At 44.2% G+C, this 14,579-nt stretch overlaps 2 protein-coding genes across 6 annotated transcripts in view; one reads left to right on the top strand and one right to left on the bottom strand.

Annotated features, from left to right (window-relative positions):
• The window catches only part of LOC148397005 (FERM domain-containing protein 5-like), a 30,651-nt gene extending 22,947 nt beyond the window's left edge, over positions 1-7,704 (top strand). For 3 of the 4 annotated variants that reach the window (XM_088379162.1, XM_088379165.1, XM_088379164.1), the window contains exons 5-14: positions 203-300; positions 1,155-1,278; positions 1,522-1,609; positions 1,722-1,810; positions 2,186-2,249; positions 2,356-2,447; positions 2,901-2,975; positions 3,231-3,299; positions 3,397-3,503; positions 4,700-7,704. In XM_088379162.1, coding sequence (XP_088235288.1) covers positions 203-300; positions 1,155-1,278; positions 1,522-1,609; positions 1,722-1,810; positions 2,186-2,249; positions 2,356-2,447; positions 2,901-2,975; positions 3,231-3,299; positions 3,397-3,503; positions 4,700-5,265 — 1,372 coding nt within the window. In that variant the 3' untranslated portion in view covers positions 5,266-7,704. The remainder of the gene's footprint in view (positions 1-202; positions 301-1,154; positions 1,279-1,521; positions 1,610-1,721; positions 1,811-2,185; positions 2,250-2,355; positions 2,448-2,900; positions 2,976-3,230; positions 3,300-3,396; positions 3,504-4,699) is intronic. The other variant, XM_088379163.1, reaches the window with a different exon arrangement.
• A 203-nt stretch (positions 7,705-7,907) lies between these two features.
• blm (BLM RecQ like helicase) lies at positions 7,908-14,317 on the bottom strand. 2 transcript variants are annotated; one of them, XM_088379161.1, is made up of 22 exons: positions 13,976-14,317; positions 13,684-13,744; positions 13,125-13,593; positions 12,908-13,034; positions 12,630-12,730; positions 12,437-12,551; positions 11,795-12,360; positions 11,552-11,728; positions 11,369-11,487; positions 11,175-11,288; positions 10,719-10,817; positions 10,499-10,647; positions 10,315-10,421; positions 10,076-10,236; positions 9,816-10,011; positions 9,550-9,740; positions 9,327-9,471; positions 9,048-9,247; positions 8,790-8,985; positions 8,594-8,716; positions 8,258-8,459; positions 7,908-8,186 (listed from the first exon to the last, which is right to left on the bottom strand). In XM_088379161.1, exons 1-22 carry the CDS (start codon positions 14,068-14,070, stop codon positions 8,027-8,029), a joined length of 3,873 nt encoding a protein of 1,290 aa, XP_088235287.1. In that variant the 5' UTR covers positions 14,071-14,317; the 3' UTR covers positions 7,908-8,026. The 2 variants fall into 2 exon arrangements, with proteins under 2 accessions (XP_088235287.1, XP_088235286.1); XM_088379160.1 differs by having other exon boundaries at positions 13,125-13,744.
• Positions 14,318-14,579: the final 262 nt, after the last annotated feature.

Below are 14,579 nucleotides of genomic sequence, written 5' to 3'. Positions count from 1 at the left end.
GCTTAAGGACTTGTTTAGAGATGCAAAAAGCTTTCCGTGGTAACCCTGAATGAAACATGGCAGAGCAACACGATTGTATTTTTAAAAAGCAAAATCTCCATCAAGCAAGAAGCTTCCAGAAAGCTTCTTGGCCTACCCTTGAACATCATCCGCATCCATTCAGACGCCCCGCTGAGCTTTCGTGTTGTCCTTTTCATTATAGATATCTCGTCTTCCTGCAAATCAAAAGGGACCTTTACCACGGCCGCCTCCTGTGCAAAACCTCGGACGCCGCGTTGCTAGCAGCCCACATCCTTCAAGGTAATAGAAGATAACATATGGACCTGCTGCCTTACTATCTCGGCGTTAACTTGGTCGAAGAGCTCAGCGGGTTGACAAATGCAAGCTTGAAACAGGAAAGGCGGGCCAACGGAAAATGTACAAGTAAGATGGACAAACTGAAGTGCCCATTAACACACGGTCAGAAAAAAAGGGTGAATTTTTTTGTTTTCCTTGCTACAAGAGTTTGTGATGTGCTCCCACAGAGTTTACAATTGAACAAAAAAATTAAAAACTAGTGAGCAGGGATGCAATTTAGGCACTTCAAAATATCAATGGGTCTGACGCAAATAAAAATTGTTCCTGTTTCTCTACTTTTTTTTTCTTTTTTGGCTGTTTTTTACTTGCCAAGACATTCATCAATCTCATTTAAGCTTCTATGTTAGTTTTAGAACTACTAAGATGACACAAAATCAATCTTTAATAAAGATAAATAGGTAGGAAGTAGGAAGTGCAACAAAGTGATGTCGGCCGTTTATTATTACAACTTAAAACTAATGATGTTTTTTTTAGCAGTTTTATAATGTTGTCTTTACCGATATGTTTAACGGATGTACCCTTAAAATAGTAAATTTTTTATGACCGAGCTAAAATAGAGCAAAATCTTTGAAGTGGTTATCTGGCCTCTTATCTTGGCCTCTACCAAAGACACGCACGGTGAAATCCGTAGATAGTATCATGAAAGTGCTGGGAGGGGCTCATGCATTAAAGATGTTGCTGCTTGGTCAGCTTCTCCTCAGAGGAGGAGAATCCAGCATCAGGGTCATGCGAGGGATGTGAAGGACCGTGCTCATCACATCACCTTTTTGCCTTCCTTCCTTCCTTCCTTCTTCCAGCTGAGATTGGAAATTACGACCCCGGGAAGCACCCTGAAGGTTACAGCTCCAAATTCCAGTTCTTCCCCAAGCACTCGGAGAAACTGGAGCGGCGCATCGCAGACATACACAAGACAGAACTGATGTAAGATGGGAAAAAAGAAATACTACTTGAGCAGAAGTGAAACTATTTCAGACACTGCTGCCCCCTAGTGGCAAACTATTTTTCACTACACACTTTGTTGTTAAATGTGATATAGTAGAGATGGAAATAATTTTAAAAAAATGTCATTTCCTGATCAATTTACTCTTCCTGCAAGTTTTTTAAATGAAAAGTGTTGTTTATGTTTCCGCTCCTGATGTTCGGCGTGTCGTCGTTGGCTCCCAGTGGACAGACACCTGAAACATCAGAGCGAAATTTCCTGCAGAAGGCCCAGATGTTGGAGACATATGGTGTTGATCCACATCCGTGCAAGGTGAGCTGCTCCATGTGGATTGCAACCAAGCAACAACAACAACATGTCGAGAGCTGTGATTGTATAATAGAACGTTTTGTACCTGTCATCTTTTGTTTTGTGTCTTCTCCAGGACGTGTCGGGGAACCCGGCTTTCCTCGCCTTCACGCCTTTTGGTTTTGTGGTCTTGCAGGGAAACAAGAGAGTGCATTTTCTCAAATGGTGAGCTAAATAATAGAAGAACTGCAGCATGGCAGGGAGACAATATTAAATATTTTTGTATATTATATTAATGATCCCTCATTGTGGGTTCTGGCTTCTGCTTTTTGTGGATTTTTTTAGCTTGTGAATCTTTTTTTTAGCTGCTGTTTCATTTTGAGTGTAATTCCACTCTTGACCACTAGATAGGGGCTAATAATTATGACTAAATTTAAAAGAACAATATAAACAGCAAGTATTTCAGCCCAGGCTAGATTTTTATGACTATTATTAAATTTCATTTGTTTTTTTTCTCCACTCTATCGCAGTTTTTTTGATCATCAAGCTTTTCATGAATGTGTAATTAGTCCGTTTCTCCGCACTTTGCTTCCCGGACAGGAATGAGGTGACCAAGCTCAAATTTGAAGGCAAGACATTCCACGTTTATGTCAACCACAAGGAGGTGAGAGCGTGACTTGCTGCCATGCATGTTGTCCATCATACACCCCCCTTACCCCCCTCAGTGTTTTTAATGATCCTGCACGCCGTCTTCTATTTTCAACGTGCAGGAAACAAAGATCACCCTGACATACTTTGCTCCCACACCAGAGGCATGCAAACACCTTTGGAAGTGCGGCGTGGAGAACCAAGCCTTCTACAAGTGAGTTGAACGCTTCAACGCCTCCATGTGACCTTTGGATAATTCTCCAAACCGACAATGTTCTTTTCGAGGAAGTCTGCGTGGTTATAAAGCTCTATCACGTTATTTTCTCCAAGGGAAACAAACGTGTGCATTAAAAATGAATGTCTCACTTAGTGTGACTAAACATATTGAATAGTGTATGGAGACGTGCCAGAATTTATATGCATACACACGTGAGGCGGTTGAATAATTCACTCGTGTTTTCTTTCTCTCTTTCCCGGCATTCAGCCGGTACAGATTACCGATATCAATGTTTCCAATGCCAGTACAGACTCAGGACATGTGGTGGAAGTTCTGAGGTCAAATGTAATCAAACCTAAGAAATACTGGCCGGTGCAACGAGAATCAATCTCATCAATCAGTCTTATTAAAGATTAAATATCCACTTTATTTTTTCTTTTTCCTTTTCAGGCTTGAGAAGTCAAGTCAGGTCCGCACAGTATCCAGCAGCAATTTGTTCTTCAAGGGCAGCCGGTTCCGTTACAGGTACGAGCTAACTAGACTTAATGAATGATGACAGAAAGAGGAAAGAGGCAGCAGTGGGAAATAAAAAAATTCCCAGAGGATCTGACCTCCTGACCTTGTGTTCTGCTGCGTCAACCGGTTTCAACCGCAGATGATAAATAATCACAGCAAGCGAGCCAAATGAGTAGGACGCATTAGCGCCAGGCTAATTGACACCGCTAACATTGGCGAAGGTCTATGCAACTCACCCTCAGCTTCGTCTCTGCTTTACGACAGTGGCCGCGTTGCAAAAGAAGTGATGGAACAGAGTGCCAAAATCAAACGAGAACCTCCGGAAATACACAGGTACCCAGTCAGAACATGTTCTGAAATATTCATGGCAGGATGTGTAGCAAGTAGGCTACTGGGTATTATGTTGTGATGTTTGTGTGTGTCCGTGCAGAGCTGGCCTGGTTCCCAGCAGGAGTTGTCCATCCATCACACACGGGCCTCGGCTCACCAGCGTGCCGCGCACACGCCGGAGAGCTGTGCACATCTCTATCATGGAGGGTAAGGTCCTCATCTTGTCACTTGAGTGGATTGAAGACCTCCTGCCGACTTTCATCAAGGAGAAAAAATAGTTTGTCCTTCCTCGGTCTTCTGATAAAGCGTTCTAATGGTGCAATGGCGCCATCAAGTGATATTTTGGCTACACTCCAAGGAAACCAATGTGGATTGATGGTGGCATGATGTTGCGTTGATTGTCGCCATCTAGAGGTTGGGGTCTGAAGCACAGTTTTATTTCTTGACACTGGCAGGGCTAGGGGGGGCCTGCGGGGGCCTTGGCCTCCTCTGAAATATGCTTGAACCCCCCCCCCCAGGTGCAAGTCCAAATAAATACTAATAAAATAGTTATAAAAATAGAAATAATAATTATATATATAGTCCAATCTACCGAAAAATATCAGCTTTTCTCTTTTCAACTCTGTGACCAGTCACATATTTGGTAGCATTCAAATAAAATTTCTCACCTGGCTTCCAGCTGTCAGTAACATGAAAAGAAGTTGAAAACAAATCAGGGAGATTTGTTTTCATGAGAAAACACACCCGTAATGCGATTATTCAAACTTAAGTGACCCTCGCCCCCACTTGAGTGTATTTTGCTGTGGTGTCAGAACTGCATGACTTGCAAGCGGTATTAATACCTCCGCTGAAAATAGCCCGGGGCTCACTACTCCATGTTTGTCACTGGCCTGGGTGGGGCCAAGCCAGGCGATCCCGTCGCTTCACACGCTCGTCCGCAAGCGAAGCCTGCTGACACACGGCGACTCTTTGGCCCGGACTCCGGGACAGGGGCCATCGGGACTAAGGGGACTTTTCAGAACGGGACTATCACGCTCGTGTCGCAGTCATGGTGAAGTGTCTGATCCGCATCACCACTCGGGTGAACGTCCACCTGCGCATGGTCAACCATTGCTACCGCGATGTCAAGGTTCGCGTTCTGAGCCTGGGGCCCCGCATGCTGGGTAAGGCCCTGGGGGTCCTGCCCCTGTACCCCGCTCTGGAAGGCCAGTCAGAGTCGGCCAGTGTGATGCCGTCGCCCGGCGACCATCCAGGTAAACTCGTCAAAGGACGTACTGGGAGAGGCTGTTTTTGTAAAGGAGGTTTTCCCGCAACAATCTTATTCATTTATTTATTCTTTGCCCAAAAAACTGTAGATAAAACTGAGTTTGCAGGGTTGTAAACATTTCCACCTGTCTCCCCAGGCCTGGAGTCACTCCGTGACAGCGCCCACTCTACCCCGGTGCGTTCGGTGTCCCACGGGGAGGCGTTCATCCCGCGCTCGCGCAGCCAGGCCGCCGACGCCGGCGACAGGACGGCGGTGATCTCGGACGAAGCGTACAGCCCCTCCGACAGCGTCCTGCCAACGCCGGTGGCCGAGCACGGCGCCGAACTGCCGGTGTCCTTGCGGCAAATTAACGGGGCGCCCTGCAGCATCGAGGAGGAGAAGGAGTCGGAAGCCGGGACCCCCACGCGAGGGGACGGGGGGGACTTTGGACAAGTGGGCGCTACGGGGGCCCTCGGCGAGGTGGAACAGGTGAATAAGTTTGTCTTGAGTGTCCTGCGTTTGCTCCTCGTCACCATCGGACTCCTCTTTGTCTTGCTCCTCCTCCTCATCATCCTCACCGAATCCGACCTCGACGTAGCGTTCTTACGCGACATCCGCCGGACCCCCGAATTCGAGCAGTTCCATTACGAATACTTTTGTCCCCTCAGACGGTGGTTTGCCTGCAAGCTCCGCTGGGTGGGCGGGTTGCTCGTTAGCAAATGAGGCGCTCGCGTTGGTAAAATGGCCGCTCGGTGGGGGGCCGAGGAGATGACACGGTGGCGCCCACTGGACTCGTCCTCCTCCCTGCAGCTCGGACCGCCCTGGTGACCCCAGGACAACTTCTCTCTCTCTCCCCCTCTCACACTTTGAGTTTTTCCACCTCGCCCTCTTCACTTTTGCTTCCGTTCTCTTCTTTTTTTCTGGATACCCATCATCTTTTCCTTCCCCCTTTTTTTTTTTTTACATAAAAAAATCTGAGAACTTTGAGAGCAATGAGCATTGCCTTTAGGTATTTATTGATTTTAAAGGTGTATTTTCATCAAGACAAGAGGAAAGGAAGATTGATAATAGGGAAAATAAGTGAGTTAGCGGGGTACACACATACTGTATTGAATATCCTATTTTAGCCTTCGGAAATATTCAACAGGTTTTAGATTTATGACGACTTATCACTCACAATAATCTTTTTGAGACAGCCGATAATCGGCCTTTTAATCACAACGTGTACCTCGCTTTTGGTGGAGCGGACAGCGATACTAAATATAAATAAAGTCAGAGAAGGTTGAAGCGAAAAGAAGGTTCGGGTGAATGAGAAGAATACGAAATGATGAATATTGATGGTTTGGGTTATTGTTTTGAGAGGTCACTTTAATAGATCTTTTTAGTATTATATGAGGCTATGGTGAAGAGTCACATGACCTTGTGAGTAGTGATGAGTAGCCTAGATATACTTATTGTACAGGACAGACGTAGACGTGCAATGCTCATAAAGTACTTCTTGAATGTGCTTGTCGGTTCTGCTCGTTCATTTTCATGACCTTGAGATTCAGTGAATTTCAATTATTTCTTACAATAAAGATTTATTTTGGTTTAAAGATGAACTTTTAAGTTTATGTATCATATTGCAAGTAGAATATCAGATGATGTACTTTTTATTTGTACAAAATGAGTTTGTTTCCTAATATATTGACAGCGCCGATGTATATTTTAACAGGACTCAAATGTTATTTTGTTATTGAAGATTACGATGATACTTTTTGTAGCGCTGCGAGTTAAAACGAGGACAGGAGCGTCGACTGAGAAACAAGTGTCCGCCTTGTGTCTGTTTGTACAATACAAATACACTTGTAATGCCAAAATACATTTGCATCTTTCATACTTCTTTTTTTACATCAAATGTTGTGTAAAAAAAACTAAACGTAATTGATAGATGTTAAAATAAACACAAAAACAACAGGTTACAGATTAAGTGCATTTGTCATTGCTGATGGATTCTGGCAAAAACAAATATGTTGTCGAAATTGAAAAGTCCCTTTTTAAAAATAAATAAATTATATATATATATGTATATATATATACTATATATATATATATATATAGATTATTCATTATATTCTCCACTTTTGGGGAATTGTCATCTTTTCAGCGTCCATATTTTTTATTTTTTTCACAATGCTTTCGGTCCACTGGAGTGAGAACGCAACAAACAAAAGTGAACATACTGTAGTTGTATCAGCCTCATGTAGCGTCTCGAAAGTAAAAAAAGAAAAATATATATTTACAAACAAAGAAAGGCACCATTCAAAAAGCAATAATTGGTGAATGATAAGAAATCTGAATAATAATAATACAAATCTGTGTTACAAACGAATGTGATTACTGACTTGGTTTGGTTCCAATTGTAATTCTTCCTCATTAACCTCTTGTGTGGATGTTTTTATTTTGTTTCATTGAATGTTCTTCGTCATGCTGCTTCGAGGAAATGTAACATTTTGTTTGTATTTAAGTCTTATCAGTTAAACCTGCAGTTTAGTGGGAAAAGGCGCAGGATAATAAGATGAAACAGTTTTGACTTTGGCTTCTTAGTTTCATCTCATTATCACAAACTTGATTTCATGATTTCAATAAAAAAAAAAATTGTAAATTATTTTGAAACATCCACTAACGATACAAATGAAAATGCATTGTGTCCATTTTTTTTTCTTACAGCTAACAAAAAGCTGCAATTTACCATCTCAAGAAATTTAAATCTATATAAAAAAAACGCTATTTTACGAAATGAGTTAGAAATTTGTTTTTACAGAATTATATATATTTTTTTGCCCCCCCACTGAACAAGTGTGTATGAGACATCCATCTTTGTGACTTCAACAGAGACACTTTGTACAATGTGATGTACAAATCTACAAAATGTCTTACTGAGTCAGAAGAATATCGCTTTGATTCTAAAAATTGACATTCGTTTTGTTTACACAATATGAAGTCATCTGTTTTCTCATGACATGACAAGTTGTATTGCAACAACCATGTGCCAAATCCAGCAGTCGTGTTTGTACCTTAGCTAACCTCTTGGAAATCTTCTTTCTCTCCAGTAGTCCTTTGTAAACTGGTGCCATGAAATGGAATAAATCTGACTTGAAATAAACATACGTTTGAAATGGCCTTTGACCTTTAAACGTTTGACACCTGTGCTGTCACCCAATGGTACCACAGTTTGGTAGACAAATCTGTTGTACCATCAGATGGCTACAACACTTAAATTTTTTTTTCCCTGCACTAAAACTATTTTCCAAACTATTGGAATTTCTTCATTACATGCCAAGTTTGACTCAGTGGAAATGTTATCACAAATATATTAAAACAAATAAAGGCACGACACATCTTTAATAACAAAACAGTAACAACACCATAAGAAAAAATACATTACCAATTCTGTACACTTTAGACAAGATAAAATACAACCTGGCGTGCAGGTGCATCGGTGCTATATTTGAGAAAAGGACGGCTTGAGAAAAGGTCGCTGGCTCTGCGGCGTGGGCACCGTTAAGAAACCCGGCGTCTTTCCTGTCGCTCCTCTGGACCCTTGGCTGGCAGACTGGGAAGCCCCTCTGGACGCCCAGGATTTGGTGGCGCTGTAGCCTCGACTGATGGAGAAGCGAAAACAAATTAAGACAATGACGTCGATTTGTGAGTGATGACAAGTTACACAAGGCACCCTCGAGAGTTGGAACCGGCGCCTCCATATCCTTTTCGCTTTTTGTTGAACTTGAAAAAAGGCATTTTTTTCCTCTTCTGCCCCTGCGCGCTCTGGTTGCTGAAGTAGGCAGAGGAGTCGTCGTCGTCGTCGTAGTTGGCCGCCGAACGGCCTCGCGTGGTGTCGATCCAGCCGTCTTCGCCGGCCTCGGGCTTTTGTTCGACTGTTGTAATAAAGGCAACGACGACTTTTAATTGCAAGCTCGACTATCTGGTTGAAAAACCTCTCATTTGTGTATGTGAGATTCAGCTACATTTGAGCAACGTCACAGAGAAGAAGCATCAAGAAATGTTTTACCATGGTTTTCCCACTCGGAGTATTTTAGCAGGACCTGGATCACCTCAGCGCCGTATTTGTCCAATTTGTCCTCGGTCACACCGTCGATTTGCAGCAAGACTTCTGGCTTGGACGAGAGCCTCTCTGCCGATGACATTCAAATCCATAAAGACTCAAAATGGAGATGAAATTCAAAATGTCGACATTTTAAAATTACCAGACAGCTTTTTCAAGGTGGCGGTGGAGAAGATGTTGTAATAGTGAATCCCGAAGGTTTTTCCCAGTTTCTTGCAGAGTTCCACGAGTTCCTTGAGGCACTCCTGAACTTTTTGGTCCCTCTGTGAGATGTTCGCGGCATCCGCAGCTTTGTTCTTTCTGACACTGGAAGCACTCTCCGTTTCATAGAAGTTCACCTGCATTGAGACAGCAGTGTCAGGTTTGGTCTGTGTGACATATTTTTCAGGTTTCACGTGACCTCCATGTTTCCATTGAGGATGTTGACAGCTTTTGGTCCTGCAGAGATATAAGACACAGCTTGGCCGTTGTTGGTGATGTACAGGTCCTCCATCAGGATGTTGTCCAGGACCAGTTTCTTAAACAGGCGGTCCGCGTTGTGCTTGGAATAAGATCCGCCCATTCCAAACATGCCCGTCTGCAGTTTGGCGGTTTTGGAACCTGAGAACAGGTCGGGTTTTTTTTTGTTATCTTGTCCAGCAGCCTTGTCCAGCAGCCATATTGGCGAGGCAAGTCCTACCTACAAAGATGTCCACCAGCATGTTGAGTGTCAGGCGGGTTTGTTTGGCGGTCCGGCCGAACTTGGCTCCAACCTTCTCGCAGTTCTCCTGCACGAACCTCACAATGTTCTTCACCTCTTCAGTGACATTCCTCATCTTGTATTCCTGTGTACATTAAATACACACCAAGATTTTTTTTCCGATGAATATCACTAGTTAGTAATAGTAAGTGGATGATCCTACGTTAGGCCGGCTGCAGTTGTCACAGGTGACGCCGGGGTTCTCCTTGCAGAATCCCCTATTGAAGGTCATCTCTCCAAAGTAGGCAAGCAGCTGAATCCTCCTGCAGTCCATCATGTTCTCGCAGAACTGCACCATGCTGCTCAGGTTGTTGAAATGAGTGGCCTTGGTGTTTCTGTCACCTTCTCGATCCACTGCCAGGAGGAAAAAGGTGCTTTCAGAGCAGCCGACAACCAAGCATCAAATCAAACTAAGTAGACTCCACGTACTGCTGATGATCCTCTTGATGCGGAGCACGTCGGTGTAGCTGTAGAAGAGAATGCAGTGAGAGACCTCCCCGTCCCTGCCGGCTCTCCCCGACTCTTGGTAGTAGCCCTCGACCGATTTAGGCAGACTGGCGTGGATCACGTAGCGCACGTCGGGTTTGTCGATGCCCATGCCGAAAGCAATGGTGGCGCAGATGACCTGGTGGGGAGGACGTACGTTTGTCGTACCGTTTGGGATTTCGGTGAGCGACGGGCGGGCTCACCTGGCAGCCGTCCTGGTTGATCCACTTGGACTGCACGTACTCTCTGTCGCCGTCGCTCAGACCGGCGTGATAGGATAACGCAAGGAGCCCGGCTCGCTGCAGGCTCTCGGCCATGGTGTCGCAGTCGTTTCGGGACAGACAGTAGATGATGCCAGAGTCGCCTACGAGATGGCCGACCGGATCGCGACAAAAATGAGGCCACGGTTTGATATTGGAATAATCAAGGGTTCAGTATTTACGTGGATAATGCCTCTTGATCCAATTGACGCAGTCCTCGTCGACCTTTTTGGGTTTCTTCGGCAGTACGGCGTATTTGAGGTTTGCGCGGTTGAAGCTCATGGTGAAACTGGAAAGGCAGAAGATAAAGAGCAATGAGACACCAAAAAGCACAACTCAATCGTGTCGAGTCAGAAATACACTTACACCTGAGGACGCGTCATGCTGAGCTGGTGCAGGATATCAGTTTGCACGCGGGGGGTGGCCGTGGCCGTCAGAGCGATCATGGGCACTTTGGGGAATTTCTGACGCAGCTCGTTCAGCCTTTTGTAGTCTGGACGGAAGTCGTGGCCCCACTGGAATATTGAAAAGGACTTTTCAGTTTTGGGCGGTTCAGTTGTTATGTTTTTAACGAGCTACTACGCACATGACTGACGCAGTGAGCCTCGTCAATAACAAAGCGAGCCAGGAGGCTTCGCTCGTACAGGTTCTGTAGGGCTGAGACCAGACGGTTGCTGGCGCTGACCTTGAGGATGGGAACAAACACATGTCAAGAGTGGCAAAAAAAAAACATACAGCCAAGTGCACTTGAAGAAAAATGGAACTTTGTGGAATGAAAAGTGGACCTCATATATTAGATTTATTAAACATGTGAAAGAATTTTCAGAAGGCCAATTCTTATGACATGACTATGGATTTTTTTTTTGTACTGAATAATATAGACATTTCTCAGGTTGTTAAATTTTAGGGTTTTGAGATAACTAGAAATTTCAAATCAAATTTTTTCCGTCTGTGTCAAGTGAATCAAAATACGGAGCACAGGTTTCAGCTTTAGAACTTCGTCAACGATGTGCTAACTGAATGAGATGCATCAAGCCATCACCTTCTCAGGCGTGACGTAAAGGAGTTTAATGATGGGCTCTTTCCTGGAAAGCTGTGTGTAGATCCTCCCTGCTTCGCCGTCACTTTTATCACCAGACAGGCTTGTGGCTGGGATCTAAAAAAAACAAACAATAACAACGTTACTCAGTAGATCAACAAGTAGAGGAACATCCAAGCAACAAATTGCCATCATACATCCAGGGAGGTGAGCTTCTGGACTTGATCCACAATGAGAGATTTGAGTGGCGAGATGACCACAGTGACTCCGGCTGAGAGACAGGCAGGAAGCTGGTAGCACAGACTTTTCCCACCACCTGCAAAAAAGCAAGCACAGGTCAGCATTCTGGACATCCACAGGGATCAGCGTCAGGCGCAAACCTGTGGGCATGAGCACAAACTCGTCCTCCCCGAGGACGGCGGCATTAATGGCTTCCAGCTGGTTGAAACGGAACTGATGGAGACCAAAGCGTTTGTGGAAGATCTTCATCATTTCCTGCGAGTGGGAGAAGTTGTACCCTCGGAAACGGTCGTGCGCCGGGTTTCGGAAGGTAGGTTCTGCAATCAAGTTCATTTATGAAAAGACTGTCAACTGTTTTTTGTTTGGTGGCTGGAGACAGTTACCAGGAGAGAAAATCTTTGCGGGTTTGGGTAGAGGCGCAGGCGTCGTAGGTTTCCTTTCCCATGAGGACCTGCTGGGCCCGCCTTCCTTCACGGCCATTGGAGCAGCGGTGGATGTCGCTGCGGAACTTTGCGGTTCGTCAAAGTACTCGGGAATGTCAGAGTCGTTCAAGTCGTCAATGTCAAAGTCGTCGAGGAAAAAGTCATCGGGGTCCGCTCCTGAAACATCCGCCTGCGGAGTGGATTTAATCCGTGATGGAGTCTCTGTCTTCTTCTTTGGCGAGAAGAAAAAATCTTCATCATCAATGGTCTCATTGACACTGCATATATCACGAGTTGGTTTTGAGATGCTGTGGCTTGATGGAGAATTACAGATGTTCTCTACTTCCACAACTGAGCTTGGCGGTTTGTCTTTAGAGATGACGGAGGATCTCCTAACCTGAGGAGTCTTCTTTGAAAGCGGAGGTAAAAAGCTGCTGGATGAATCCGAGCAAGATTTTTCTTTCACAGTGCTGTCGGGCTGCTGAGTCCTCACCACGACGTTGCCTCCGGTAATGAGAATTCTCTTCCTGGAGGGAGAGAAGAAGGTGGAGTAGTGCTGTGATGGAATGTCATGAAGAAAAGTGGAGGTACAACCTGCCATACCTTTGAGCCCTCTTCAGCAGAAGCTCATTTCCACACGACAGAGCGATGAGCTCGTGTTCAGGAATGGAATCCACCAGAGCACAAATAGATTCCATGATGCTATACAGTTCGTCATCTGTGAGGGAAAATAAACACGAGGAAAGAGAAAATGAAAAAAGATGCCAAATGATGTCAAAAGACGAGACGGGCTCACGTTTCTTGTCTGTCGAGTGCTCAACGGAAGCTTGATGAGAGGTCACAGTAGATCGTTTAGATTGAGAGTTATTAGTGTTGTCAGCATAACATGGCTTGGATCTGTATTTAAAAAAAAAAACATTAAATAAGAAAATTAATCTAAAGCTGCTTGTCACAATAATATACATTAATCAAAATTTTCAAAATGTCTCTAAATTTATTTTAGTAATACAAACTCCACCTAGTCTTTTCAAGGTGGAGTCCGAAAATAATTCGGGAAAGAAAAAAAAGGCTCACATGAACTCCACAGGAGATTTGCTCTGATAGCTTTCCGGAGATGGTGGTACGTAATCAAGATCATCTTCACGCTCCGAGGTGACATCCAACTTAATTGATTTTGGGTCAACCCCTTTTGTATTATCATCTGTGTGGGTGCAAAAGATGCAACACATCTTCACTATTTGTTGCCTTTTTAAATACATTGATGCAAAAATCAAACTGTGACGTGTGTTACCTTTCATGGGCACCTCATTAATGTCACCTTCACTGTCACTAACAACAGATTTAAGATAAGCCGGGTGGCGTCTTCTCGGTGTGTTAATCGGAGAATCGTCCAGTTCGCTCTCTGCAAGTTCTCCCACTTCAATTGTTTGCGTTTCATCCTTTTTGGGAGTTGCAACTGGCTTACTGGTTCTACTCATGTCTTCATTAAAGGAAGCATTCTTTGCTTTGGTTGGAGTTTCAAAGTCATCTAGATCATCCCAGTCGTCAATCTGGAATCCAAGCGATTCATCCAAACTGATGGGAGTGCTGACGTTGGTACTTAATCCCGTTCTGTCAAATTTAAGCGGACACACTTTGCCAGTAGACGCCAATGACGACGGAGACCGAAAAGCAGGGACACTGTCCGTGCTGACGTCCGAGTTGCATTTGGAACTTACAGAGAAGAAGTTGTTGATTTTGGAATTTTGAGAAGTCTTGGGCTTGTTTGAAAACGTCACAACATGTTGAGTCACCAAACTGTTTGCAGGGACATTGACATTCCTGCTTGCTAAAACATTTGGGCTCGTTACCTTGCTCGGGGTTTCTGTCCGGCTCGTACCCAATGAGGACTTCTTTTTAAAAGAAAATGGCCTGAAATATCAACAAGAGAGAATTGAAAATGTCATTTTGCAGATGGACTTTTTGTGTCACCTTAATTATGTAATGCACACACCTTAGAAAGCACATATTAGCAATGAACACAACATAAGGGTATATTGATCTCTTATTAGTCAACGCAAACATGACGCTATATTATTTATGACAGCAGCTAATTCGTGCGATTAGCATGCGACACGCTCGTGGACAGACTCTTGCACTCACCCCGATTTTGATTTCCCCATAAATAGTTTGCTTTGGGCGCTGTTGCTGTGTCTCGCAAGCTGCTCTTCTAAATTATTCTGAGGAAGACTGGACATTGTTGCTAAACAACTAAGCTAGCTAGCTGGCTAGCGAGCCAACTTAGTTTGTGTTATTTCCACCGTTCATTCGGGATTTTGTCACGACGCCAAACGTGACAAATAACCGCGGGCACACACCGAAAGAGACCGTCGCGTGTTGGAAATGTTACATTTATAAAATGAGAGCGATATGAGCGATATGAAAGCAAAGGAAGGGAAAGAGCCCGGTCAGACAAGGCGCCCAATTAACGCGGCTATTCTACTGGTCGAGATTTGACGCCGCGGAGGATTGTGGGATATGTAGTTTCTAGGGCGTAAGCAACGCGGCGATTCTATTGGTCGAAGGTTTACGTCGGGGAGAATTGTGGGATATGTAGTATGTAACCAGTTTGCGCCACGACTGAATCATGCATTCATAAAGGACTTTATTTTTGTGTGTGTTTTGAATTAGAGAAATTTATTACATATACTGAGATTAATTTGTTATATTTTGCTCCTTTTATGAGGTCTCTCTATATGACTGTACT

The sequence above is a fragment of the Syngnathus floridae genome, chromosome 6 (genome assembly GCF_059516105.1).
Source record: "Syngnathus floridae isolate MCC-2025c chromosome 6, RoL_Sflo_1.0, whole genome shotgun sequence".
NCBI classification, from domain to species: Eukaryota; Metazoa; Chordata; class Actinopteri; order Syngnathiformes; family Syngnathidae; genus Syngnathus; species Syngnathus floridae.
This window is presented reverse-complemented; position numbering and strand designations above follow the sequence as displayed.

Excerpts from the sequence above, each read along its gene's own strand:
- blm (XM_088379160.1), bottom strand. The coding sequence starts at position 14,070 with ATGTCCAGTCTTCCTCAGAATAATTTAGAAGAGCAGCTTGCGAGACAC. Across the intron at positions 12,361-12,436 it reads CTGCTGAAGAGGGCTCAAAG|GAAGAGAATTCTCATTACCG; the intron begins GTATGGCAGGTT and ends CTCTCCCTCCAG. Across the intron at positions 10,237-10,314 it reads GATCAAGAGGCATTATCCAC|GCGACTCTGGCATCATCTAC; the intron begins GTAAATACTGAA and ends GCCATCTCGTAG.